Source organism: Cherax quadricarinatus, chromosome 6, assembly GCF_038502225.1.
Source record: "Cherax quadricarinatus isolate ZL_2023a chromosome 6, ASM3850222v1, whole genome shotgun sequence".
NCBI lineage: Eukaryota > Metazoa > Arthropoda > Malacostraca > Decapoda > Parastacidae > Cherax > Cherax quadricarinatus.
The window spans coordinates 36,079,507-36,106,907 of record NC_091297.1 but is presented as its reverse complement, the minus strand read 5'-3'; the positions used below and the strand labels follow the sequence as shown (position 1 = coordinate 36,106,907).

At 39.2% G+C, this 27,401-nt stretch overlaps 1 protein-coding gene across 2 annotated transcripts in view; it reads right to left on the bottom strand.

The window, feature by feature from the left end:
• Ranbp21 (exportin-5-like protein Ranbp21) overlaps positions 1-27,401 on the bottom strand; it is a 197,710-nt gene that overhangs the window by 64,088 nt on the left and 106,221 nt on the right. For both annotated transcript variants that reach the window (XM_070081343.1, XM_070081345.1), the window contains exon 10: positions 3,702-3,803. In XM_070081343.1, the coding sequence (XP_069937444.1) occupies positions 3,702-3,803 (102 nt within the window). The remainder of the gene's footprint in view (positions 1-3,701; positions 3,804-27,401) is intronic.

The following is a 27,401-nucleotide window of genomic DNA, read 5'->3' as shown; positions in this document are numbered from 1 at the left end:
CGTTAATATACACATTTTCATTAATCCATCCATGATATTTTTTTCAAAATTATATAATAAACACGATACATAACATAAAAAGATGATAAATACACCCTACAATAGCATAAATAAACATAAATATGAGATGTGGTAGCCAGATAACTTGTACAAGTGATGCCAAGAATAACATTTTCTCTAATCTAACATAAGAGAAAATGTGTTACTGGGGGTAACTGTAGAAAATTATTCCTTTCGTATGTATGTAAGTAAGTTTATTCAGGTATACACAAATACAGTTACATAGATTATCATACATAATAACATATGTGTAGAGAACCTAGGATAACCAAAAAAAGTCAGAGTGACTTATTTCCATTGCCTTCACTCAGAGCATCATTTCTTCTCAAAATGATGTTACATGAGAATGGGAGTGTTCTTCTTTATTTATTCTACCGTATCAATGTAGAGACAACCTGTACACAATGTAACTTGTACACAAACCAGACGTATACACTTCGTTTACAAAACTTACCTTCGCCTGGTTTGTTTACATAACTCTGCGCCTGTCCTCTCTCATGCACTCATTCTTTCTCTCTCTCATTTATTCGTTTTATCTCATTTACTTACTCCTGACCCTACATTAAGACTACAAATATTTTAAGGTAAGTAATGAGTGAACTGTATATACATTTTATCGCTCTGGGATGCTTAAATATCATAGAATTGTATGTGTGGGTGGGGTGGCCTGGTATGGTAGCCTGGCTGACTACCATACATACCACACTTGATTTCTTACAATAAATACTACTTGTCTCACCCTAGATTAAGACTATAAATATTTTAAGGTAAGTAATGAGTGCACTATGTGTGTATTGTACTTTTTATTGTTTTTTGATGCCTGGTTCTATTGCTAACTTAATATATGTTAGTGTAAACTTGTTATCTAGTGTTTGTATGCATTTGTAAGTGGAAAAAAAGGGTGTTCCACTTTACGGCGGTTTCCGCTTTACGGCGGTAGCCTGGAACCTAACCAGCCGTATAAATGGGGCCTTCCTGTAACTGTATTTGTGTATACCTGAATAAACTTATTTACTTCTAGTCTGTCAACTGAGTACAAGAAACTGCCCATTCACTTATTTCAACTACCCAATAAAGTGGTCAGAAATTGGCAATTTGGCCGATTTCACACAAATTTCAACAGATGCCAATTTCAAAATAGGGTCCAGAATAAACAATGCAGACATTCCTGGTATTAAAATAATATTTTCTCTGTTCATTAGTCACAGCTACAGGCCCCTCTTATATTACTCTTGCTTACCATTTGGAATTTTTATTCACAAAAAAATAGAAGATTTACTGTTATGCAGATTGCTGCATTACTGTAATAATTGTATAAATAATGTCAAGCCATTCTTGACTATGTATTGGCCTGGCAGGAGTACAGGTATTTGTTTACTCTTGAGCTTCGCTAATGAATAGAACATTTTCGCTACTGTGAGCGCAATTTCAAGGTACTTTTCGTTATGAAAGCAATCAAAATCATATCTATTTCTGTAATATATCTTTCATTCTATCAGATGAGACAGAAAAAATGAGAATATAACCATAACAACCATACAAAAATATACCGCTAAGCGGCCGCTAATGGCTGAGAAGTGAACTCTGCTATTTACAGTCTGATTTCTTTCATTTTTGGTGCACGTAAAGAAGTATCTTTCCATCATGCATTGCCCAAGTTTGAATAAGATAACCCAACAAACAACTGAGAAAATAATATAATAATAATAATAATAATAATATCTTTATTTACTACAAGTACATGTACAATGTATACAGGCCTAGCTGACATCAATGACATACTACTGTATAGAAAGCCGCTTGTTATGCAGAATATTTCAAGAAAATTAGGTCAGTGTCCCAGGATAACATCCACACTAGTCGGTTAACACCCAGGTACCCATTTACTGATGGGTAAACATAGACAACAGGTGTAAAGAAACACGCCTAATGTTTCTACCCTGGCTGGGAATCGAATATTTACCAAAAATCATATATGGCTAACCCAAGCCAGGTACTAAAAATAAGCCACATTGACTTTTTTGGGTTATCCTAGCTTCTCTACACATATGTGATAATCTATAGAGAGAAAATAACTTTTTTGTTTCAGGTTTATGGTGCAGTACAAGTGTATATGACAGTTAGCCCTGTGCTACACTCCGTTTTCTCTAATATGAGCCCCAAGACAGGGATAGGCGAATGGTATTTGTATACCATATCCTCTTCATACCTCTGTCGAACTGCTCTGTGTTATGCCAAATATTATTCATTCTGGAGTATTTAACATGTTTTATGTTATTTATATTGCTTATTATGTCATATTAGATCAATTGCGATAGGCAAATAAGCTGTAGTGTTGATATTAGCATAATAATAAAGCATATTCTCCTGCTTCATGAGACTGAGCTCATGGCAACCGACAGTGGCTACAAAGCCACCTTATCTTTAATGGATAATGTACTGTGTAGGTGCTTTACATAATGAGAAGTATTTCTTTTATTCATTGGAACCATGGCTAGGGCTAAAAGTAAGCAGGTTAAAACAATAAATGGAGAAAAAGAAATTGGAATGACTTATGCAGCAAGTAGTGCCACCAAACAGTACCAGCAGGTTGGTGTGGCAACCCTGGAAATTTGAAATTATGCTAGCCAAAATTAGTGCCGAATAACTGAAGGAACCGAATAACTGATTGCCGGATTTGTGATGGCGGACCTGTACTACAAATTGTAATTATCAGAACATAAAAATTACATAAAATAATATGAAAAATAGAAAAGAAGGTATATTGGCAACACTTCTGCAAGTGGCAGGACTCGATGCTGCTGCCACATGAGCATCCAGTGCCAACTTCTCGGCCTCATATCTCGGTAAGTACCGACCCTAATTTTTTTTTTATTCTAAAACATGTCAAAAAATGTTCTTTTTTCTATAAAAAAAAAAATTCAAAATATTCGGGGCACTGCGCGAGTGAACGTATATAAACGTTTGGACCGTTTAAGGGTTAAAACTCTTTTAATAAAAATATAACCTCATTGTTTCCATTTTTCAATATTCGTCCTTTGTTTAACTACGTATAAGGTTACTGAATGTTTGTAATTTCTTTAATAAATAAAATAAAAAAGCCAGAATGGCATAGCTATAACATTTAGAGCCAAGCTTTAACAGGTTACAGAGCTTGTATGCTGCATGCTTGCAATCCATATAGCAAATGTATAATCAGTATATTTATAATTTATTCCCTATACTGATATATAATTGAAGGAGTGAGAGCTAACAGTGCCACAAATAAAGGAGTTGGAGTCGAAGGTTTTACATGTCGACTCAACAGCCCTGGTTTTCTGGCTCAATAATTTTCCCATGCCCAAATATTTTTTTATTCTATTCATTATTTCTTATGCATGTCAACATTAACCAAAGTCTCTAAAACACAAACCGAGCCAAAATCTGAAACTAAACTTGTTATGCATTAATTTTGCATTACTCACAGGTTTTAGTTTTGCAGGATCTCTAGGGACATAAGACCTTGTGAATCTATAGGCACAATTCTATCTTTAAAGACATTCATAAAATGTCTCACATGATTCAAAACACATTAAGTTAAAAGTTACAAAAATTTTATTTTTGTGAACAACTTTAAGTACTATACAATACATATGGCTAACCTTATAAAAGAAGTTTGAGTATTCCTCGTCACTATCAAAGTCAAAGCGTGAATACTGGCAGCTCTCAGAATCATTCTTGGAAGGGAAGCCATGTTTCATTACCTGCAAATACATGCCATGACTGGCAATTATTGCAAAATAAATCATATTTAATATTATCATAAATACATACAGTGATAACACATTTCAGCCACTTAATGAAATAGTTCCTTACTTTTTTCACTTAAGAGAACCCCTTTATAACCTCTCAAAAATCTTATTGACCCCTAACTGTCATATTACTCTTAATAACTGGCTAGAGAGCAATACCTATTGTGAAGCTTCTAGGACCCCTTAGAATAACTCAGCAGCACCCCCAGGGTCTGTGGTTCACAGGTTGGCAACAACTGCCTTAATCGATTAAACACTCATCATAAATCAACACTATCCCATGACCTTACAATCAATATTATAAAGCTTCTCTTCTCTTCTAACATTTCCTTAAGATGTTATATTAACACTGTATATCCTTTGAACTTACGTAATTCTGCTTGACTTCATTTACTCAAGATTTTCTGTTAAGGCAAGCACATAGGCAAAGGAGCACATACAAAATATTCAGGGAAACTGACAGGCAAGAAAAAAGTACTCTGAGATGCAGCTAGAAGTTAAAGATACAGGTGAGCCACAGGGATGTTAGTAAGCATTTCCCTGGTTTCAGAGTGGTCAGGAAGTGGAATGACCACAATGAAGAAATGGTAGAGGAATGTTCCATACATGGTTTTAAGAACAGGTACAACAGAGGCCCACAAGGCAGAAAGGGGAGAATATGCCAAGTGGCAAGTTGAGGGGCAGGGAGAGGAGCTGAGATTTGACCCCTACAACCACAAAAAGGTGAGTACAGTGGACCCCCGCACAGCGACTTTAATCTGTGCAAGAGGGCTGATTGTTATGCGAAATGTTCGGTATGCGAATGAATTTTCCCCATAAGAAATAATGGAAATCAAATTAATCCGTGCAAGACACCCAAAAGTACGAAAAAAATTTTTTTACCACATGAAATATACATTTTCCTACACACAAAGAGAAAATATATGAAAATAACCGGTTTCCCTGAATCCCTTCACTAAATATTACCCTGCTCACACTCCAACAGATCGTCAGGTCCCAAGTACCATTCTTCTCCATTCGCTCCTATCTAACACGCTCACGCACACTTGCTGGAAGTCCAAGCCCCTCGCCCACAAAACCTCCTTTACCTCCTCTCTCCAACCCTTTCGAGGACGACCCCTACCCCGCCTTCCTTCTCCTATAGATTTATATGCTCTCCAAGTCATTCTACTTTGATCCATTCTCTCTAAATGATCAAACCACCTCAACAACCCCTCTTCAGCCCTCTAATACTTTTATTAACTCCACACTTTCTCCTAATTTCTACACTCCGAATTTTCTGCATAATATTTACACCACACATTGCCCTTAGACAGGACATCTCCACTGCCTCCAACCGCCTCCTCGCTGCTGCATTCATAACCCAAGCTTCACACCCATATAAGCGTGTTGGTACTACTATACTTTCATACATTCCCTTCTTTGCCTCCATAGATAACGTTTTTGTCTCCACATATACCTCAATGCACCACTCACATTTTTTCCCTCATCAATTCTATGATTAACCTCTTCATAAATCCATCCGCTGACACGTCAACTCCCAAGTATCTGAAAACATTCACTTCTTCCATACTCCTCCTCCTCAATTTGATATCCAATTTTTATCTATATCATTTGATACCCTCATCACCTTACTCTTTTCTATGTTCACTTTCAACTTTCTACCTTTACACACATTCATAAACTCATCCACTAACCTTTGCAATTTTTCTTTAGAATCTCCCATAAGTACAGTGTCATCAGCAAAAAGTAACTGTGTCAATTCCCATTTTGAATTTGATTCCCCATAATTTAATCCCACCCCTCTCCCGAACACCCTAGCATTTACTTCTTTTACAACCCCATCTATAAAAATATTAATCAACCATGGTGACATTACACATCCCTGTCTAAGACCTACTTTTACCGGGAAGTATTCTCCCTCTCTTCTACACACCCTAACCTGAGCCTCACTATCCTCATTAAAACTTTTAACAGCATTTAGTAACTTACCACCTATTCCATATACTTGCAACATCTGCCACATTGCTCCTCTATCCACTCTATCATATGCCTTTTCTAAATCCATAAATGCAATAAAAACTTCCCTACCTTTATCTAAATACTGTTCACATATATGCTTCAATGTAAACACTTGATCTGCACATCTCCTACCCACTCTGAAACCTCCCTGCTCATCCACAATCCTACATTCTGTCTTACCTCCAATTCTTTCAATTATAACCCTACCATACACTTTTCCTGGTATACTCAGTAAACTTCTTTCTTTCTTCTTTCAACACACTGGCCGTAACCCACCGAGGCAGGGTGACCCAAAAGAAAAAACCAAAGTTTCTCCTTTCAAATTTAGTAATATATACAGGAAAAGGGTTACTAGCCCCTTGCTCCCGGCATTTTAGTCGCCTCTTACAACACGCATGGCTTACGGAGGAAGAATTCTGTTCCACTTCCCCATGGAGATAAGAGGAAATAAACAAGAACAAGAACTAGAAAGAAAATCGAAGAAAACCCAGAGGGGTATGTATATATACGCTTGTACATGTATGTGTAGTGTGACCTGAGTGTAAGTAGAAGTAGCAAGACGTACCTGAAATTTTGCATGTTCATGAGACAGAAAAAAGGACACCAGCAATCCTACCATCATGTAAAACAATTACAGGCTTTCGTGTTACACTCACTTGGCAGGACGGTAGTACCTCCCTGGGCGGTTGCTGTCTACCAACCTACTACCTAGGCTCAGTAAACTTATTCCTCTATAATATTTACAATCTCTTTTGTCCCCCTCCCCTTTATATAAAGGGACTATACATGCTCTTTCCCAATCCCTAGGTACCTTCCCCTCTTTCATACATTTATTAAACAAAAAAACCAACCACTCCAACACAATATCCCCCCTGCTTTTAACATTTCTGTCAAGATTACGTCAGTTCCAGCTGCTTTACCCCCTTTCATTCTACGTAATGCCTCACGCACCTCCCCCACACTCGCATCCTGTTCTTCTTCACTCCTAAAAGATGGTATACCTCCCTGGCCAGTGCATGAAATTACCGCTTCCCTTTCTTCAACGACATTTAAAAGTTCCTCAAAATATTCTCGCCATCTACCCAAAACCTCCATATCCCCATCTACTAACTCCCCTACTCTGTTTTTAACTGACAAATCCATTCGTTCTCTAGGCCTTTTTAACTTGTTTAACTCACTCCAAAATTTTTTCTTATTTTCTTTAACCCTTTGACTGTCGCAACCCCCAATTCTGAGGTGTCTCCTGGTGTCGCAAAATTTAAAAGAAAAAATTATTTTTTCTTATGAAATGATAGAGAATCTTTTCCTGATTGTAATGACACCAAAAAAACGAAATTTGATGGAAAACTGACGGAATTATGCTCTCGCGAAGTTAGCGACTTCGGCGCTATTTACAAATCGGCGATTTTGCCCACTTTGAGCCCTATTTTCGGCTAATTCCATTGTTCCAGTCGCCCAAACTCATAGCTATTTCTTTAGAACTCCATTTTTTCTATCGATTGAGTACAAGAAATTGCCCATTTACCGATTTCAACTACCTAATAATGTGGTCAGAAATTTGCAATTTGGCCAATTTCACGAAAACTAAAAAATATGACAATTTCAAAATAAGGTCCAGAATGAACAATGCAGACATTCCTGGCTCTAAAATAACATTTTCTTTGCTCATCAGTCATGTCTCCAGGCCCCTCTGATATTACTCTTGCTTTCTATTTTGAATTTTTATTCAAACAAAAAATAGAAGACTTACTATTATGCAGACTACTGCAATACTGTAATAATTGTATAAATAACATCAACCCATTCATGACTGCATATTAGAATGGCTAGTTGGACATTTATTGGACAATTGGCAAAAATCAAACATTTCCCCTACTTTAAGCTCCATTTCTAGGTTCTTTTTATAGTAAAATCAATCAAAATTACCTCTATTTCTGTAATATGTTTTCCATGCTATCAAATGAGACCAAGAAAACGAGAATACAACCATAAATACTATACGAAAATAGACCACAAATTTGGCATTTTAATTAAAAAAAACGGTCGGAGTTTTTTTTTTCTCATTATGCACTGCTTGCTCCAGGATTTTTTTTAAATGGTGCACACTGACCACACAGACCCATTCTCTCACATGTGGGCCTACCAGCTGTCTCCTGCTTGATTTGAAGCCGCTAGAATTTATGAGTATATATACGTCACACACGGTACCTCGTAAGACGTATATATACGGCCGTGACAGTCAAAGGGTTAAAATTTCTTGACAGTGCCTCTCCCACTCTATCATCTGCTCTCCTTTTGCACTCTCTCACCACTCTCTTCACTTTTCTTTTACTCTCCATTTACTCTACTCTTCTTATAACACTTCTGCTTTGTAAAAAACTCTCATACACTAACTTTTTCTCTTTTATCACAACCTTTACTTCATAATTCCACCAATCACTCCTCTTTCCTCCTGCACCCACCCTCCTATAACCACAAACTTCTGCCTCACATTCTAATACTGCATTTTTAAAACTATTCCAACCCTCTTCAACCCCCTTCCCCACTACTCATACTTGCACCAGTCCACCTTTCTGCCAAGAGTTGCTTATATCTCACCCGAACTTTCTCCTCCTCTACTTGCAAGCATGCCCACGTGCGAGTTTTTCCAAATACAAGCAGTCAATGGGTCGATTTTTTGCTTCCATATGCGAGCAAAATTCCCACAAGCGAGCAGACCTCAAGGCAGGTTCCTTGACACTAGTGAGGGGCTCTTGCTCTTGATCTTGGGAATTGTATCTCGTTTGTTTGTTGGCCTATCTTATTGAAACTTGGGCAATGTATGATGGAAAGATGCTTCTTAAAATACACCAAAAATGAAAGAAATCTAAGCATAAATAATGGAGTTCACTTTTCAGCAATTAGCCACCCCTCAGCGGTAATTTCGAAGGGTTTTTATGGTTGTATTCTCGTTTTTTTGGTCTCATTTGATAGAATGGAAGATATATTACAGAAACAGATATGATTTTAATTGCTTTCACGATGAAAAGTGCCTTGAAATTGAGCTCAACCTAGAACAAATGGTCAATTGCTTGGCTGTTTCAGAGTAAACAAATGACGTCACTGTAAATTCCAATATTCAGTCGTGAATGGGTTGACATTATTTATACAATTATTGCAAAAAGGAATAACAGTAAAGCTTATATTTGTGTGAATAAAAATTACAAATTATTTATATAATAATAATAATAATAATAATAATAATAATAATAATAATAATAATAATAATAATAATAGTAGGTTGGAAGACAGCAACAACCTAGGGGGGTACTACCGTCCTGCCAAGTGAGTGTGAAATGAAAGCCTGTAATTGTTTTACATGATGGTTGGATTGCTGGTGTCTTTTGTCTGTCTCAAAAATATGCAAGATTACAGGTACGTCTTGCTACTTCTACTTACACTTAGGTCACACTACACATACATGTACATGTTTATTTATACACACTCATCTGAGTTTTCTTTGATTTTACCTTAACAGTTCTTGGTCTTATTACTTTTCCTTTTAAATCCATGGGGAAGTGGAATAAGAATCTCTCCTCCGTAAGCCATGCATGTTGTAAAAGTCAACTAAAATGCCGGGAACAATGGGCTAGTAACCCCTTTTCCTGTAATAATTACTAAAAAGAATAAGATGAAAATTGTCAAGGTGAGAAGTCTGAATGTGTGTGGATGTTGTGCAAATGATAAGAATGAGATGATTGTGGATGTTATGAATGAGAAGAAGCTGGATGTCCTGGCTTTAAGTGAAACAAAGCTTAAGGGGGTGGGAGAGTTTCAGTGGAGAGGAATAAATGGGATTAGGTCAGGGGTTTCAAATAGAGTTAGAGCTAAAGAAGGAGTAGCAATAATGTTGAAGGATAAGTTATGGCAGGAAAAGAGGGAATATAAATGTATTAATTCAAGGATTATGTGGACTAAAATAAAGGTTGAATGTGAAAAGTAGGTAATAGTAAGTGTATATGCACCTGGAAATGTTGAGTGAATGCGTGGGGAGTTATGTACCAAGTGTGAGAGTAATGGTGGTTGGGGATTTCAACGCTAAAGTGGGCAAAAATGTTGTGGCGGGAGTAGCAGGTAAATTTGGGGTACCAGGGGTAAATGAAAATGGGGAGCCTTTAATTGAGCTATGTGTAGAAAGAGGTTTGGTAATAAGTAATACATACTTTATGAAGAAAAGGATAAATAAATATACAAGGTATGATATAGCACGTAATGAAAGTAGTTTCTTAGATTATGTATTGGTGGATAAAAGGTTGATGGGTAGGCTCCAGGATGTACACGTTTATAGAGGGCCAACTGACATATCGGATCATTATTTGGTTGTATCTACAGTTAGAGTAAGAGGTAGATGGGAAAAGAGGAAAATGGCAACAACAAGAAAGAGGGAGGTGAAAGTGTATAAACTAAGGGAGGAGGAGGTTCGCGTGAGATATAAGAAACTATTGGCAGAAAGGTGGGCTGATGCAAGTATGAGTAATGGGGGGGTTGAAGAGGGTTGGAATAGTTTTAAAAATGCAGTATTAGAATGTGGGGCAGAAGTTTGTGGTTATAGGAGGGTGGGTGCAGGAGGAAAGAGGAGTGATTGGTGGAATGATGAAGTAAAGGGTGTGATAAAAGAGAAAAAGTTAGCGTATGAGAGGTTTTTACAAAGCAGAAGTGTTATAAGAAGAGTAGAGTATATGGAGAGTAAGAGAAAGGTGAAGAGAGTGGTGAGAAAGTGCAAAATCAGAGCAGATGATAGAGTGGGAGAGGCACTGTCAAGAAATTTTAATGAAAATAAAAAAAATTTTTATAGGAAGTAGGTTGGTAGACAGCAACCGCCCAGAGAGGTACTACCGTCCTGCTAAGTGAGTGTAAAACGAAAGCCTGTAATTGTTTTACATGATGGTAGGATTGCTGGTGTCCATTTTTCTGTCTCATAAACATGCTAGGTTTCAGGTACATCTTGCTACTTCTACTTACACTTAGGTCACACTACACATACATGTACAAGCATATATATACACAAATCCCTCCGGGTTTTCTTCTATTTCCTTACTAGTTCTTGTTCTTGTTTATTTCCTCTTACCTCCATGTGGAAGTAGAACAGAATTCTTCCTCCGTAAGCCATGCATGTTGTAAGAGGCAACTAAAATGCCGGGAGCAAGGGGCTAGTAACCCCTTCTCCTGTAAAATGTAAAAGGAGAAACTTTCTTTTGGGCCACCCCGCCTCGGTGGGATATGGCCGGTGTGTTGAAAGATGAAAGAAGAAAAAATTTTGGAGTGAGTTAAACAAGTTAAGAAAGCCTAGGGAACAAATGGATTTGTCAGTTAAAAGCAGAGTAGGGGAGTTAGTAGATGGGGAGGTGGAGGTTTTGGGTAGATGGCGAGAATATTTTGAGGAACTTTTAAATGTCGACAAAGAAAGGGAAGCGGGAATTTCATGCACTGGCCAGGGAGGTATACCATCTTTTAGGAGTGAAGAGGAACAGGATGTGAGTGTGGGGGAGGTGCATGAGGCATTACGTAGAATGAAAGGGGGTAAAGCAGCTGGAACTGACGGGATCATGACAGATATGTTAAAAGCAGGGGGGATATAGTGTTGGAGTGGTTGGTATTTTTGTTTAATAAATGTATGAAAGAGGGGAAGGTACCTAGGGATTGGCAAAGAGCATGTATAATCCCTTTATATAAAGGGAAGGGGGACAAAAGAGATTGTAAAAATTACAGAAGAGTAAGTTTACTGAGTATACCAGGAAAAGTGTACGGTAGGGTTATAATTAAAAGAATTGGAGGTAAGGCAGAATGTAGGATTGCGGATGAGCAAGGAGGTTTCAGAGTGGGTAGGGGATGTGTAGATCAAGTGTTTACATTGAAGCATATATGTGAACAGTATTAGATAAAGGTAGGGAAGTTTTTATTGCATTTATGGATTTAGAAAAGGCATATGATAGAGTGGATAGGGGAGCAATGTGGCAGATGTTGCAAGTATATGTTATAGGCGGTAAGTTACTAAATGCTGTAAAGAGTTTTTATGAGGATAGTGAGGCTCAGGTTAGAGTGTGTAGAAGAGAGGGAGATGAATTCCCAGTAAAAGTAGGTCTTAGACAGGGATGTATAATGACACCATGGTTGTTTAATATATTTGTAGATGGGGTTGTAAAAGAAGTAAATGCTAGGGTGTTTGGGAGAGGGGTGGGATTAAATTATGGGGAATCAAATACAAAATAGGAATTGACACAGTTGCTTTTTGCTGATACTGTGCTTATGGGAGATTCTAAAGAAAAATTGCAAAGGTTAGTGGATGAGTTTGGGAGTGTGTGTAAAGGTAGAAAGTTGAAAGTGAGCACAGAAAAGAGTAAGGTGATGAGAGTATCAAATGATTTAGATAAAGAAAAATTGGATATCAAATTGGGGAGGAGGAGTATGGAAGAAGTGAATGTTTTCAGATATTTGGGAGTTGACGTGTCGGCAGATGGATTTATGAAGGATTCAATTCAATTCAAAGTTTATTCTCTATAAGGAATACAATGCAGAGTTTACAGAATTTGGTTATTGTGTGGTTTACATGTAGTAAAATAATAATTACAGAGTGTACGACTAGAACACCTAGCATGGCTAGGCATTTCGGGCATTTCAGATGAGGTTAATCATAGAATTGATGAGGGAAAAAAGGTGAATGGTGCATTGAGGTATATGTGGAGACAAAAAACATTATCTATGGAGGCAAAGAAGGGAATGTATGAAAGTATAGTAGTACCAACACACTTATATGGGTGTGAAGCTTGGGTTGTGAATGCAGCAGCGAGGAGGCGGTTGGAGGCAGTGGAGATGTCTTGTCTAAGGGTAATGTGTGGCGTAAATATTATGCAGAAAATTCGGAGTGTGGAAATTAGGAGAAGGTGTGGAGTAAATAAAAGTATTAGTCAGAGGGCTGAAGAGGAGTTGTTGAGGTGGTTTGGTCATTTAGAGAGAATGGATCAAAGTAGAATGACATGGAGAGCGTATGAATCTGTAGGACAAGGAAAGCGGGGTAGAGGTCGTCCTCGAAAAGGTTGGAAGGAAGGGGTAAGGGAGGTTTTGTGGGCGAAGTGCTTGGACTTCCAGCAGGCGTGCATGATTGTGTTCATTAGGAGTGAATGGAGACGCATGGTATTTGGGACCTGACGATCTGTTAGTGTGTGATCAGGGATATATTTATTAAAGAGATTCAGGGAAACCGGTTATTTTTATGTAGCCGGACTTGAGTCTTGGAAATGAGAAGTACAGTGGACCCCCGCATACCGTTGGCATCACATAATGTTAAATCCGCATACCGCTACATTTTATCGCCATGATTTTGCCTCGCATACCGCTAAAAAACCCGCTCAACGCTGTTCGTCTGAGACGCGTCTATGTGCGGCCTGAGCCACGCTCACATGTTCCGCCGGTGGCATTGTTTACCAGCTAGCCTCCGCGGTAACATCCAAGCATACAATCAGAACATTTCGTATTATTACAGTGTTTTTGGTGATTTTATCTACAAAATAAGTGACCATGGGCCCCAAGAAAGCTTCTAGTGCCAACCCTACAGCAATAAGGGTGAGAATTACTATAGAGATGAAGAAAAAGATCATTGATAAGTATGAAAGTGGAGTGCGTGTCTCCGAGCTGGCCAGGTTGTATAATAAACCCCAATCAACCATCGCTACAATTGGTGGTACAGCTGCTGCTGCTGCTGTACCACCGTCAGCTGCTGCTGCTGCTGCACTGTCAGCTGCTGCTGCTGCTGTAGCACCGTCAGCTGCTGCTGCTGCTGTACCACCGTCAGCTGCTGCTGCTGCTGTAGTACCGTCTGCTGCTGCTGTAGCATCGTCTGCTGCTGCTGTAGCACTGTCAGCTGCTGCTGCTGCTGCTGTAGCACCGTTGTTGGTGTGGCTTATTGAGAATACCAAGAAAAAATTAACCCCAGAGGGTTAGCCACCCAGGATAACCCAAAAAAGTCAGTGTCATCAAAGACTGTCTAACTTATTTCCATTGGGGTCCTTAATCTTGTCTCCCAGGATGCAACCCACACCAGTCGACTAACACCCAGGTGAACAGGGAAAAATGCCTGGAACTAGTGCTCATATTGGTGAATTTAAAGCCAGCAAAGGTTGGTTTGAGAGATTTAAGAATCGTAGTGGCATACACAGTGTGATAAGGCCTGTTCTGGAAGAAAATGCCAAACAGGACCTATAGTACTCAGGAGAAAAAGGCACTCCCAGGACACAGTGTCTCATCAGTCATTGCTGCATCTTCAATAAAGGTAAGTGTCATTTATTCTTCATTTAGTAGAGTAGTACATGCACAATATATATTGTGCATGTACTACTCTACTATTGTGCATGTATCCTTCTCTTGGTGAGTAGGAAAATGTATATTTCATGAGGTAAATTTTTTTTTTCATACTTTTGGGTGTCTTGCACGGATTAATTTGATTTCCATTATTTCTTATGGGGAAAATTCATTCGCATAACGATAATTTCGCATAACAATGAGCTCTCTTGCACGGATTAATATCGCTATGCGGGGGTCCACTGTACAATGCCAGCACTCTAAAGGAGGGGTTCAGGATATTAGCAGTTTGGAAGTATGTATTGTGTATCTTTATACGTATATGCTTCTAAATTGTTGTGTTCTGAGCACCTCTGCAAAAACAGTGATTATGTGTGAGTGAGGTGAAAGTGTTGAATGATGATGAAAGTATTTTCTCTTTGGGGACGGCCGACTTGTTAAAAAAAAAAAATAATAATAATTATTATTTTTATATTTATTAGCACACTGGCCGATTCCCACCAAGGCAGGGTGGCCCGAAAAAGAAAAACTTTCACCATCATTCACTCCATCACTGTCTTGCCAGAAGGGTGCTTTACACTACAGTTTTTAAACTGCAACATTAAAACCCCTCTTTCAGAGTGCAGGCACTGTACTTCCTATCTCCAGGACTCAAGTCCGGCCTGCCGGTTTCTCTGAATCCCTTCATAAATGTTACTTTGCTCACACTCCAACAGCCCGTCAAGTATTAAAAACCATTTGTCTCCATTCACTCCTATCAAACACGCTCACGCATGTCCGCTGGAAGTCCAAGCCACTCGCACAAAAAAACCTCCTTTACCCCCTCCCTCCAACCTTTCCTAGGCCGACCCCTACCCTGCCTTCCTTCCACTACAGACTGATACACTCTTGAAGTCATTCTGTTTCGCTCCATTCTCTCTACATGTCCGAACCACCTCAACAACCCTTCCTCAGCCCTCTGGACAACAGTTTTGGCAATCCCGCACCTCCTCCTAACTTCCAAACTACGAATTCTCTGCATTATATTCACAACACACATTGCCCTCAGAAATGACATCTCCTCTGTCTCCAGCCTTCTCCTTGCTGCAACATTCATCACCCATGCTTCACACCCATATAAGAGCGTTGGTAAAACTATACTCTCATACATTCCCCTCTTTGCCTCCAAGGACAAAGTTCTTTGTCGCCACAGACTCCTAAGTGCACCACTCACCCTTTTCCCCACATCAATTCTATGATTCACCTCATCTTTCATAGACCCATGCGCTGACATGTCCACTCCCAAATACAGTGGACCCCCGCATAACGATTACCTCCGAATGCGACCAATTATGTAAGTGTATTTATGTAAGTGCATTTGTACGTGTATGTTTGGGGGTCTGAAATGGACTAATCTACTTCGCAATATTTCTTATGGGAACAAATTCGGTCAGTACTGGCACCTGAACATACTTCTGGAGTGAAAAAATATCGTTAACCGGGGGTCCACTGTATCTGAATACATTCACCTCCTCCATACTCTCTCCCTCCAATCTCATATCCAATCTTTCATCACCTAATCTTTTTGTTATCCTCATAACCTTACTCTTTCCTGTATTCACTTTTAATTTTCTTCTTTTACATACCCCACCAAATTCATCCACCAACCTCTGCAACTTCTCTTCAGAATATCCCAAGAACACAGTGTAATCAGCAAAGAGCAACTGTGACAACTCCCACTTTATGTGTGATTCTTTATCTTTTAACTCCATGCCTCTTGCCAAGACCCTCGCATTTACTTCTCTTACAACCCCATCTATAAATATATTAAACAACCATGGTGACATCACACATCCTTGTCTAAGGCCTACTTTTACTGGGAAATATCTCCCTCTTTCCTACATACTCTAACTTGAGCCTCACTATCCTCATAAAAACTCTTCACTGCTTTCAGTAACCTACCTCCTACACCATACACCTGCAACATCTACCACATTGCCCCCCTATCCACCCTGTCATACTCCATTTCCAAATCCATAAATACCACAAAAACCTCTTTAGCCTTATCTAAATACAGTTCACCTATATGTTTCACTGTAAACACCTGGTCCACACACCCCCTACCTTTCCTAAAGCCTCCTTGCTCATCTGCTATCCTATTCTCCATCTTACTCTTAAGTCTTTCAATAATAACTCTACCATACACTTTACCAGGTATACTCAACAGACTTATCCCCCTATAATTTTTGCACTCTCTTTTGTCCCCTTTGCCTTTATACAAAGGAACTATGCATGCTCTCTGCCAATCCCTAGGTACCTTACCCTCTTCCATACATTTATTAAATAATAGCACCAACCACTCCAAAACTATATCCCCACCTGCTTTTAACATTTCTATCTTCATCTCATCAATCCCAGCTGCCTTACCCCCTTTCATTTTACCAACTACCTCACGAACTTCCCCCGCACTCACAACTGGCTCTTCCTCACTCCTGCAAGATGTTATTCCTCCTTGCCCTATACATGAAATCACAGCTTCCTTTTCTTCATCAACATTGAACAATTTCTCAAAATATTCCCTCCATCTTCCCAATACCTCTACCTCTCCATTTAATAACTCTCCTCTCCTATTTTTAACTGACAAATCCATTTGTTCTCTAGGCTTCCTTAACTTGTTAATCTCACTCCAAAACTTTTTCTTATTTTCAACAAAATTTGTTGATAACATCTCACCCACTCTTTCATTTGCTCTCTTTTTACATTGCTTTACCACTCTCTTAACCTCTCTCTTTTTCTCCATATACTCTTCCCTCCTTGCATCACTTCTACTTTGTAAAAACTTTTCATATGCTAACTTTTTCTCCCTTACTACTCTCTTTACATCATCATTCCACCAATCGCTCCTCTTCCCTACCGTACCCACTTTCATTATTATTTTTTTTTTTTTATTATCACACCGGCCGATTCCCACCAAGGCAGGGTGGCCCGAAAAAGAAAAACTTTCACCATCATTCACTCCATCACTGTCTTGCCAGAAGGGTGCTTTACACTACAGTTTTTAAACTGCAACAATAACACCCCTCCTTCAGAGTGCAGGCACTGTACTTCCCATCTCCAGGACTCAAGTCCGGCCTGCCGGTTTCCCTGAATCCCTTCATAAATGTTACTTTGCTCACACTCCAACAGCACGTCAAGTATTAAAAACCATTTGTCTCCATTCACTCCTATCAAACACGCTCACGCATGCCTGCTGGAAGTCCAAGCCCCTCGCACACAAAACCTCCTTTACCCCCTCCCTCCAACCCTTCCTAGGCCGACCCCTACCCCGCCTTCCTTCCACTACAGACTGATACACTCTTGAAGTCATTCTGTTTCGCTCCATTCTCTCTACATGTCCGAACCACCTCAACAACCCTTCCTCAGCCCTCTGGACAACAGTTTTGGTAATCCCGCACCTCCTCCTAACTTCCAAACTACGAATTCTCTGCATTATATTCACACCACACATTGCCCTCAGACATGACATCTCCACTGCCTCCAGCCTTCTCCTCGCTGCAACATTCATCACCCACGCTTCACACCCATACAAGAGCGTTGGTAAAACTATACTCTCATACATTCCCCTCTTTGCCTCCAAGGACAAAGTTCTTTGTCTCCACAGACTCCTAAGTGCACCACTCACTCTTTTTCCCTCATCAATTCTATGATTCACCTCATCTTTCATAGACCCATCCGCTGACACGTCCACTCCCAAATATCTGAATACGTTCACCTCCTCCATACTCTCTCCCTCCAATCTGATATTCAATCTTTCATCACCTAATCTTTTTGTTATCCTCATAACCTTACTCTTTCCTGTATTCACCTTTAATTTTCTTCTTTTGCACACCCTACCAAATTCATCCACCAATCTCTGCAACTTCTCTTCAGAATCTCCCAAGAGCACAGTGTCATCAGCAAAGAGCAGCTGTGACAACTCCCACTTTGTGTGTGATTCTTTATCTTTTAACTCCACGCCTCTTGCCAAGACCCTCGCATTTACTTCTCTTACAACCCCATCTATAAATATATTAAACAACCACGGTGACATCACACATCCCTGTCTAAGGCCTACTTTTACTGGGAAAAAATTTCCCTCTTTCCTACATACTCTAACTTGAGCCTCACTATCCTCGTAAAAACTCTTCACTGCTTTCAGTAACCTACCTCCTACACCATACACTTGCAACATCTGCCACATTGCCCCCCTATCCACCCTGTCATACGCCTTTTCCAAATCCATAAATGCCACAAAGACCTCTTTAGCCTTATCTAAATACTGTTCACTTATATGTTTCACTGTAAACACCTGGTCCACACACCCCCTACCTTTCCTAAAGCCTCCTTGTTCATCTGCTATCCTATTCTCCGTCTTACTCTTAATTCTTTCAATTATAACTCTACCATACACTTTACCAGGTACACTCAACAGACTTATCCCCCTATAATTTTTGCACTCTCTTTTATCCCCTTTGCCTTTATACAAAGGAACTATGCATGCTCTCTGCCAATCCCTAGGTACCTTACCCTCTTCCATACATTTATTAAATAATTGCACCAACCACTCCAAAACTATATCCCCACCTGCTTTTAACATTTCTATCTTTATCCCATCAATCCCGGCTGCCTTACCCCCTTTCATTTTACCTACTGCCTCACGAACTTCCCCCACACTCACAACTGGCTCTTCCTCACTCCTACAAGATGTTATTCCTCCTTGCCCTATACACGAAATCACAGCTTCCCTATCTTCATCAACATTTAACAATTCCTCAAAATATTCCCTCCATCTTCCCAATACCTCTAACTCTCCATTTAATAACTCTCCTCTCCTATTTTTAACTGACAAATCCATTTGTTCTCTAGGCTTTCTTAACTTGTTAATCTCACTCCAAAACTTTTTCTTATTTTCAACAAAATTTGTTGATAACATCTCACCCACTCTCTCATTTGCTCTCTTTTTACATTGCTTCACCACTCTCTTATTCTCCATATACTCTTCCCTCCTTGCATCACTTCTACTTTGTAAAAACTTCTCATATGCTAACTTTTTCTCCCTTACTACTCTCTTTACATCATCATTCCACCAATCGCTCCTCTTCCCTCCTGCACCCACTTTCCTGTAACCACAAACTTCTGCTGAACACTCTAACACTACATTTTTAAACCTACCCCATACCTCTTCGACCCCATTGCCTATGCTCTCATTAGCCCATCTATCCTCCAATAGCTGTTTATATCTTACCCTAACTGCCTCCTCTTTTAGTTTATAAACCTTCACCTCTCTCTTCCCTGATGCTTCTATTCTCCTTGTATCCCATCTACCTTTTACTCTCAGTGTAGCTACAACTAGAAAGTGATCTGATATATCTGTGGCCCCTCTATAAACATGTACATCCTGAAGTCTACTCAACAGTCTTTTATCTACCAATACATAATCCAACAAACTACTGTCATTTCGCCCTACATCATATCGTGTATACTTATTTATCCTCTTTTTCTTAAAATATGTATTACCTATAACTAAACCCCTTTCTATACAAAGTTCAATCAAAGGGCTCCCATTATCATTTACACCTGGCACCCCAAACTTACCTACCACACCCTCTCTAAAAGTTTCTCCTACTTTAGCATTCAAGTCCCCTACCACAATTACTCTCTCACTTGGTTCAAAGGCTCCTATACATTCACTTAACATCTCCCAAAATCTCTCTCTCTCCTCTGCATTCCTCTCTTCTCCAGGTGCATAATAATAATGAAAGAAATCTAATCATAAATAATGGAGTTCACTTCTCAGCAATTAGTCACCCCTTAGCAGTAATTTTGAATGCTTTTTATGGTTGTTTTCTCGTTTTTTTGGTCTCATTTTATAGAAAGGAAGATATATTACAGAAATAGATATGATTTTGATTGCTATCATGACGAAAAGTGCCTTGAAATTGAGCTCAACCTAGGACAAATGGTCAATTGCTTGGCTGTTTCAGAGTAAACAAATGAAGTCACTGTCCATTCCAATATGCAGTTGTGAATTATTGCAATAACAGTAAATCTTATATTTTTTGTGTGAATAAAAATTACAAATTATTTATATAATAATAATAATAATAATAATAATAATAATAATAATAATACGTATAATAATAATAATACGTATAATAATAATAATAGCATAATAATATAATACAATAATAATAATAATAATAATATATGTATAATAATAATACATATATAATAATGTACTACATATAACAATTATAACAGACGGCTTCAAAAGGCCGTCACTAGATGACAGTGTTTACCACAACAAAGAGGGAGCAATTGTGGCCACCTTCACCTGTTACATAATGACATATTTTTATTCATTCTAGAGTATATATCATGGTTCTATGTTATTTTTATTGTTTGTTGTCATATTAGATGAACTGTGATATATAAATAAGCCGTATAGATGATAGTGAAATTATTCATGAAGTATTTTGCCCCGTCTCCAGACAAACTCTCATCCACTGCCAACACTGCCCATACCACCACATGAATGACATATTTTATTAATTTTAGAGCATATATCAGGTTTGTATGTTATTTACATTGTTTATTATGTCATATTAGATGAAGTGAGATAGATAAATAAGCCGTAAAGTTGATATTAGCAAAATTATTGAAGTACAGAATTCCACTCGAACAGATTAATTGCATTTCAGTAAATTTAAATGAGGAAAATTGACTCTGCAATGAGGAAATCCAGTTGCGAGCAAGGTCATGGAACGGATTAAACTCGCAAGTAGAGGTTCCATATACGTATATGGATAGGGGAGCAATGTGGCAGATGTTGGAAGTATATGGAACAGGTGGTAAGTTACTAAATGCTGTAAAGAGTTTTTATGAGGATAGTGAGGCTCAGGTTAGGGTGTGTAGAAGAGAGGGAGACTACTTCCCGGTAAAAGTAGGTCTTAGACAGGGATGTGTAATGTCACCATGGTTTTTTAATATATTTATAGATGAGGTTGTAAAAGAAGTAAATGCTAGGGTGTTCGGGAGAGGGGTGGGATTAAATTATGGGGAATTAAATACAAAATGGGAAGTGACACAGTTACTTTTTGCTGATAATACTGTGCTTATGGGAGATTCTAAAGAAAAATTGCAAAGGTTAGTAGACGAATTTGGGAATGTGTGTAAAGGTATAAAGTTGAAAGTGAACATAGAAAAGAGTAAGGTAATGAGAGTATCAAATGATTTAGATAAAGAAAAATTGGATATCAAATTGGGGAGAAGGAGTATGGAAGAAGTGAATGTTTTCAGATATTTGGGAGTTGACGTGTCAGCGGATGGATTTATGAACGATGAGGTTAATCATAGAATTGATAAAGGAAAAAAGGCGAGTGGTGCATTGAATTATATGTGGAGGCAAAAAATGTTATCTATGGAGACAAAGAAGGGAATGTATGAAAGTATAGTAGTACCAACACTCTTATATGGGTGTGAAGCTTGGGTTGTAAATGCTGCAGCAAGAAGGCGGTTGGAGGCAGTGGAGATGTCCTGTCTAAGAGTAATGTGTGGTGTAAATATTATGCAGAAAATTTGGAGTGTGGAAATTAGGAGAAGGTGTGGAGTTAATAAAAGTATTAGTTAGAGGGCTGAAGAGGGTTTGTTGAGGTGGTTTGGTCATTTACAGAGAATGGATCAAAGTAGAATGACATGGAGAGCGTATAAATCTGTAGGGGAAGGAAGGCGGGGTAGGGGTCGTCCTCGAAAAGGTTGGAGGGAGGGAGTAAAGGAGGTGTTGCGGGAGAAGGGTTTGGACTTCCAGCAAGCGTGTGTGAGCGTGTTAGATAGGAGTGAATGGAGACAAATGGTATTTGGGACCTGACGATCTGTTGGAGTGTATTTAGTGAAGGGATTCAGGGAAACCGGTTATTTTATATAACCTGACTTGAGTCCTGGAAATGGGAAGTACAATGCCTGCACTCTAAAGGAGGGGTTTGGAATATTGGCAGTTTGGAGAGATATATTGTGTATTTTTATACGTATATACTTCTAAACTGTTGTATTCTGGGCATCTCTGCAAAAACAGTGATTATGTGTGAGTGAGGTGTAAGTGTTGAATGATGATGAAAGTATTTTCTTTCTCTTTGGGTCACCCTGCCTCGGTGGGAGACGGCCGACTTGTAGAAATTTTTTTTTTTTTTTTTTCAACAAGTCGGCCGTCTCCCACCGAGGCAGGGTGACCCAAAAAAGAAAGAAAATCCCCAAAAAGAAAATACTTTCATCATCATTCAACACTTTCACCACACTCACACATTATCACTGTTTTTGCAGAGGTGCTCAGAATACAACAGTTTAGAAGCATATACGTATAAAAATACACAACATATCCCTCCAAACTGCCAATATCCCAAAACCCCTCCTTTAAAGTGCAGGCATTGTACTTCCCATTTCCAGGACTCAAGTCCGACTATATGAAAATAATATAATTTATGAAAAAAAAAAATATATATACACACACACACACACACACACACACACACACACACACACACACACACACACACACAGAAAACAATGACAAATAAATATAAAGCACTAATAAAATGGATAAATGAACATTTAACATCACACTTATTTTCATTGACTCTTATGGTGTATGGAAGACAGCTAGGAGGCGAGAGGAAGACAAGCTTATTATGCTTCAATATGACGCTAATATCATCTCTACAGCTTATTTATCTATCACAATTCATCTAATATGACATAATAAACTATTTCAATAACATAGAAACATGATAAAATATGCCATAATGTATGTGAGAAGTAAGTGGTGATGGTTGTGTTGTTGTTGTTGGGTTTATAACGCCACTGAGAGAAGCCATACATATTAGTGGTATTGGAGGTGGCAGCAGAACCCACCACCACTACTCACACTTAAATAATGTATGTAATTTATAAATAAGAAATTTATAAATAAGAAATAGGGAAGCTGTGATTTCGTGTATAGGGCAAGGAGGAATAACATCTTGTAGGAGTGAGGAAGAGCCAGTTGTGAGTGTGGGGGAAGTTCGTGAGGCAGTAGGTAAAATGAAAGGGGGTAAGGCAGCCGGGATTGATGGGATAAAGATAGAAATGTTAAAAGCAGGTGGGGATATAGTTTTGGAGTGGTTGGTGCAATTATTTAATAAATGTATGGAAGAGGGTAAGGTACCTAGGGATTGGCATAGAGCATGCATAGTTCCTTTGTATAAAGGCAAAGGGGATAAAAGAGAGTGCAAAAATTATAGGGGGATAAGTCTGTTGAGTGTACCTGGTAAAGTGTATGGTAGAGTTATAATTGAAAGAATTAAGAGTAAGACGGAGAATAGGATAGCAGATGAACAAGGAGGCTTTAGGAAAGGTAGGGGGTGTGTGGACCAGGTGTTTACAGTGAAACATATAAGTGAACAGTATTTAGATAAGGCTAAAGAGGTCTTTGTGGCATTTATGGATTTGGAAAAGGCGTATGACAGGGTGGATACGGGGGCAATGTGGCAGATGTTGCAAGTGTATGGTGTAGGAGGTAGGTTACTGAAAGCAGTGAAGAGTTTTTACGAGGATAGTGAGGCTCAAGTTAGAGTATGTAGAAAAGAGGGAAATTTTTTCCCAGTAAAAGTAGGCCTTAGACAAGGATGTGTGATGTCACCGTGGTTGTTTAATATATTTATAGATGGGGTTGTAAGAGAAGTAAATGCGAGGGTCTTGGCAAGAGGCGTGGAGTTAAAAGATAAAGAATCACACACAGGGTGGGAGTTGTCACAGCTGCTCTTTGCTGATGACACTGTGCTCTTGGGAGATTCTGAAGAGAAGCTGCAGAGATTGGTGGATGAATTTGGTAGGGTGTGCAAAAGAAGAAAATTAAAGGTGAATACAGGAAAGAGTAAGGTTATGAGGATAACAAAAAGATTAGGTGATGAAAGATTGAATATCAGATTGGAGGGAGAGAGTATGGAGGAGGTGAACGTATTCAGATATTTGGGAGTGGACGTGTCAGCGGATGGGTCTATGAAAGATGAGGTGAATCATAGAATTGATGAGGGAAAAAGAGTGAGTGGTGCACTTAGGAGTCTGTGGAGACAGAGAACTTTGTCCTTGGAGGCAAAGAGGGGAATGTATGAGAGTATAGTTTTACCAACGCTCTTATATGGGTGTGAAGCATGGGTGATGAATGTTGCAGCGAGGAGAAGGCTGGAGGCAGTGGAGATGTCATGTCTGAGGGCAATGTGTGGTGTGAATATAATGCAGAGAATTCGTAGTTTGGAAGTTAGGAGGAGGTGCGGGATTACCAAAACTGTTGTCCAGAGGGCTGAGGAAGGGTTGTTGAGGTGGTTCGGACATGTAGAGAGAATGGAGCGAAACAGAATAACTTCAAGAGTGTATCAGTGTGTAGTGGAAGGAAGGAAGGCAGGGTAGGGGTCGGCCTAGGAAGGGTTGGAGGGAGGGGGTAAAGGAGGTTTTGTGTGCGAGGGGCTTGGACTTCCAGCAGGCATGCGTGAGCGTGTTTGATAGGAGTGAATGGAGACAAATGGTTTTTAATACTTGACGTGCTGTTGGAGTGTGAGCAAAGTAACATTTATGAAGGGATTCAGGGAAACCGGCAGGCCGGACTTGAGTCCTGGAGATGGGAAGTACAGTGCCTGCACTCCGAAGGAGGGGTGTTAATGTTGCAGTTTAAAAACTGTAGTGTAAAGCACCCTTCTGGCAAGACAGTGATGGAGTGAATGATGGTGAAAGTTTTTCTTTTTCGGGCCACCCTGCCTTGGTGGGAATCGGCCAGTGTGATAATAAATAATAAAATAATTTACATTTTAATTTATAAATAAGAAATATTTACATTTTAATTTATAAATAAGTAAGTTTATTCAGGTATACACAAAAACAGTTACATACACAGATTATCATACATAGCAGCATATGTGTAAAGTACCTAGGATAACCCAAAAAAGTCAGATTGACTTATTTCCATTGGGGTTTGGGATATTGGCAGTTTGGAGGGATATGTTGTGCATCGTTATACGTATATGCTTCTAAACTGTCGTATTCTGAGCACCTATGCAAAAACAGTGATTAAGTGTGAGTGAGGTGAAAGTGTTGAATGATGATGAAAGTATTTCCTTTTCAGGGGTTTTCTTTCTTTTTTGGGTCACCCTGCCTCGGTGGAAGACGGCCGACTTGTTGAAAAAAAAAAATTTACTTTTATACTTAAACTTTTATTTTTACACTTACCTTGGAGATGTTAGTTTAACTAGCTAGTTTGATGGAGGAGATGCTGGCAGAGGTTTAGGGTGGTGGAAGATAGCAGGGCAGCATATGTTCAGTGCCCCTATACACCTCCAAAAACATTGGAGAGTTACTTTCGTGTCATTTTTCTATCGCTTACTCACTTAACTTACTTGCTACACTGTTAATTCTACACTTTATCACTGGCTGGCACTATAGCCTTTATAGATACCTGCTGCTTTAGTATCCTAAATATCATAGAATCACTGAATCACTGCAGAAGGCACATTCTCCCCTTCCTCTTCCTCCTCCACTTTGGTACTTTGCTACACTTTTTTCTTGAATTCTACTGTGTTTCTTTCCTTCTTTACCACAGGGCTGGCACTAGAAGCTTTCTTTGGGCCCAGGGTGGCTTATTTAGCAGTTACAAGCACTAAAAACAATGGAATAATACAAAATATATCGCATGTACACGTAGAATCGTCCTCACTGGTTTGTAAACAATGGCACACTAGCTGTACATGGGGCTCAGGCCGCACGGACATGTTCAAGACGAATGTCCTTAACCAGGTTCTTGGGCATTAGCCGAGCCAATATTTTCATGCAAAAACGTGCACTATCCGATTTTGGCATTAGCCGGTGATGCCGTTACCCGAGGGTCCACTGTATGTACTTGTAGTTCATTGTCGTGATGTATTATGTTGTTTTTACTGCTTAAGATTACAAATGCAACAGAAATAATAGTATTTTGTACCTTCAATTGAGGGTGCTGGTGTTTGTGGATGATTGTGGAGAGTGGCGAGTTATGCTGTGGCCCTACTGGGCTGTGGATGGTAGAGGTACTGGCACTGAAGTCGATGGTTGCACTAGTGTGTGCGTAAATTCTGTAATGGATTTCTGCTCTATTTTACCCCGCAGTACATTATACAACTAACGGTAAGGCATCAGCTGCTCTAGACACTGTTTCAGGGTCCTCTTCAGTGAAAACGTTTAACTTTAAGTCAGTCAGTAAGTCAGTCAAAAGTAATTCAGTAAGTCAGTCAGTAAGTCAGACAAGTCAGTCAAGTCAGACAAGTCAGTCAAGTCAGTCAAATCAGTAAGTCAGTCAGTCAAGTCAGTAAATCAGTCAAGTCAGTCAGTTAGTAAGTCAGTTACTCAAGTCAGTAAAGCAGTCAGTAAGTCAGTCCGTAAAACAGTCAAGTCAATAAGTCAGTAAGCCAGTTAGTCAAGTCAGTAAGTCAGTCAGTAAGTCAGTTACTCAAGTCAGTAAATCAGTCAGTAAGTCAGTAAATATGTCAAGTCAGTAAGTCAGTCAGTAAGCCAGTCAGTCAAGTCAGTAAGTCAGTCAGTAAGTCAGTCAGTTAGTCAGTTAGTCATCACACAAACTCACATTTACCTCATTCTTTTTGTGTGCACAGAGTGACGCTTCATTATGGCCACAGGATATCTCTTGTCTAATATCTCCATTTTCTTTGTTAATTCTAAGGCTTAAATGCTTAAACCTTTTCTTGTCACTTTCAGTAACACTTGTATGTCTACTGGGTGGCATGACTGCTTGGCAGATTTAAGATATAATTAAAAGGTCTAAACTCAATCCACCAACAAAAATGAACACATCTAGCTCCTAGCAGAGGATGATACTACACGCGTAAGAACCGGCTGGGAAAGATGGTGGTTGGAGTGGTGGAAAGTGGTAGGAGTGGCAGAGGGTGGCAGAGGGTGGCAGGGGTAGAGGGGAACGGCAGTAGACCTCCCCCATTGACTCAATGGTCTAACCCAGAGTGTATCTCGCAGGCGACACGTGCTCCAATTTTTTTCCCCTCCCGTAAACTGAACTGTGTTAAGTAAATTTTACAAAGTGTTATATAAAAATATGCTGCAATTCTTCAACAGTGCTATAACCAAAATGCGCCAAACAAAACCGTGTTAAAC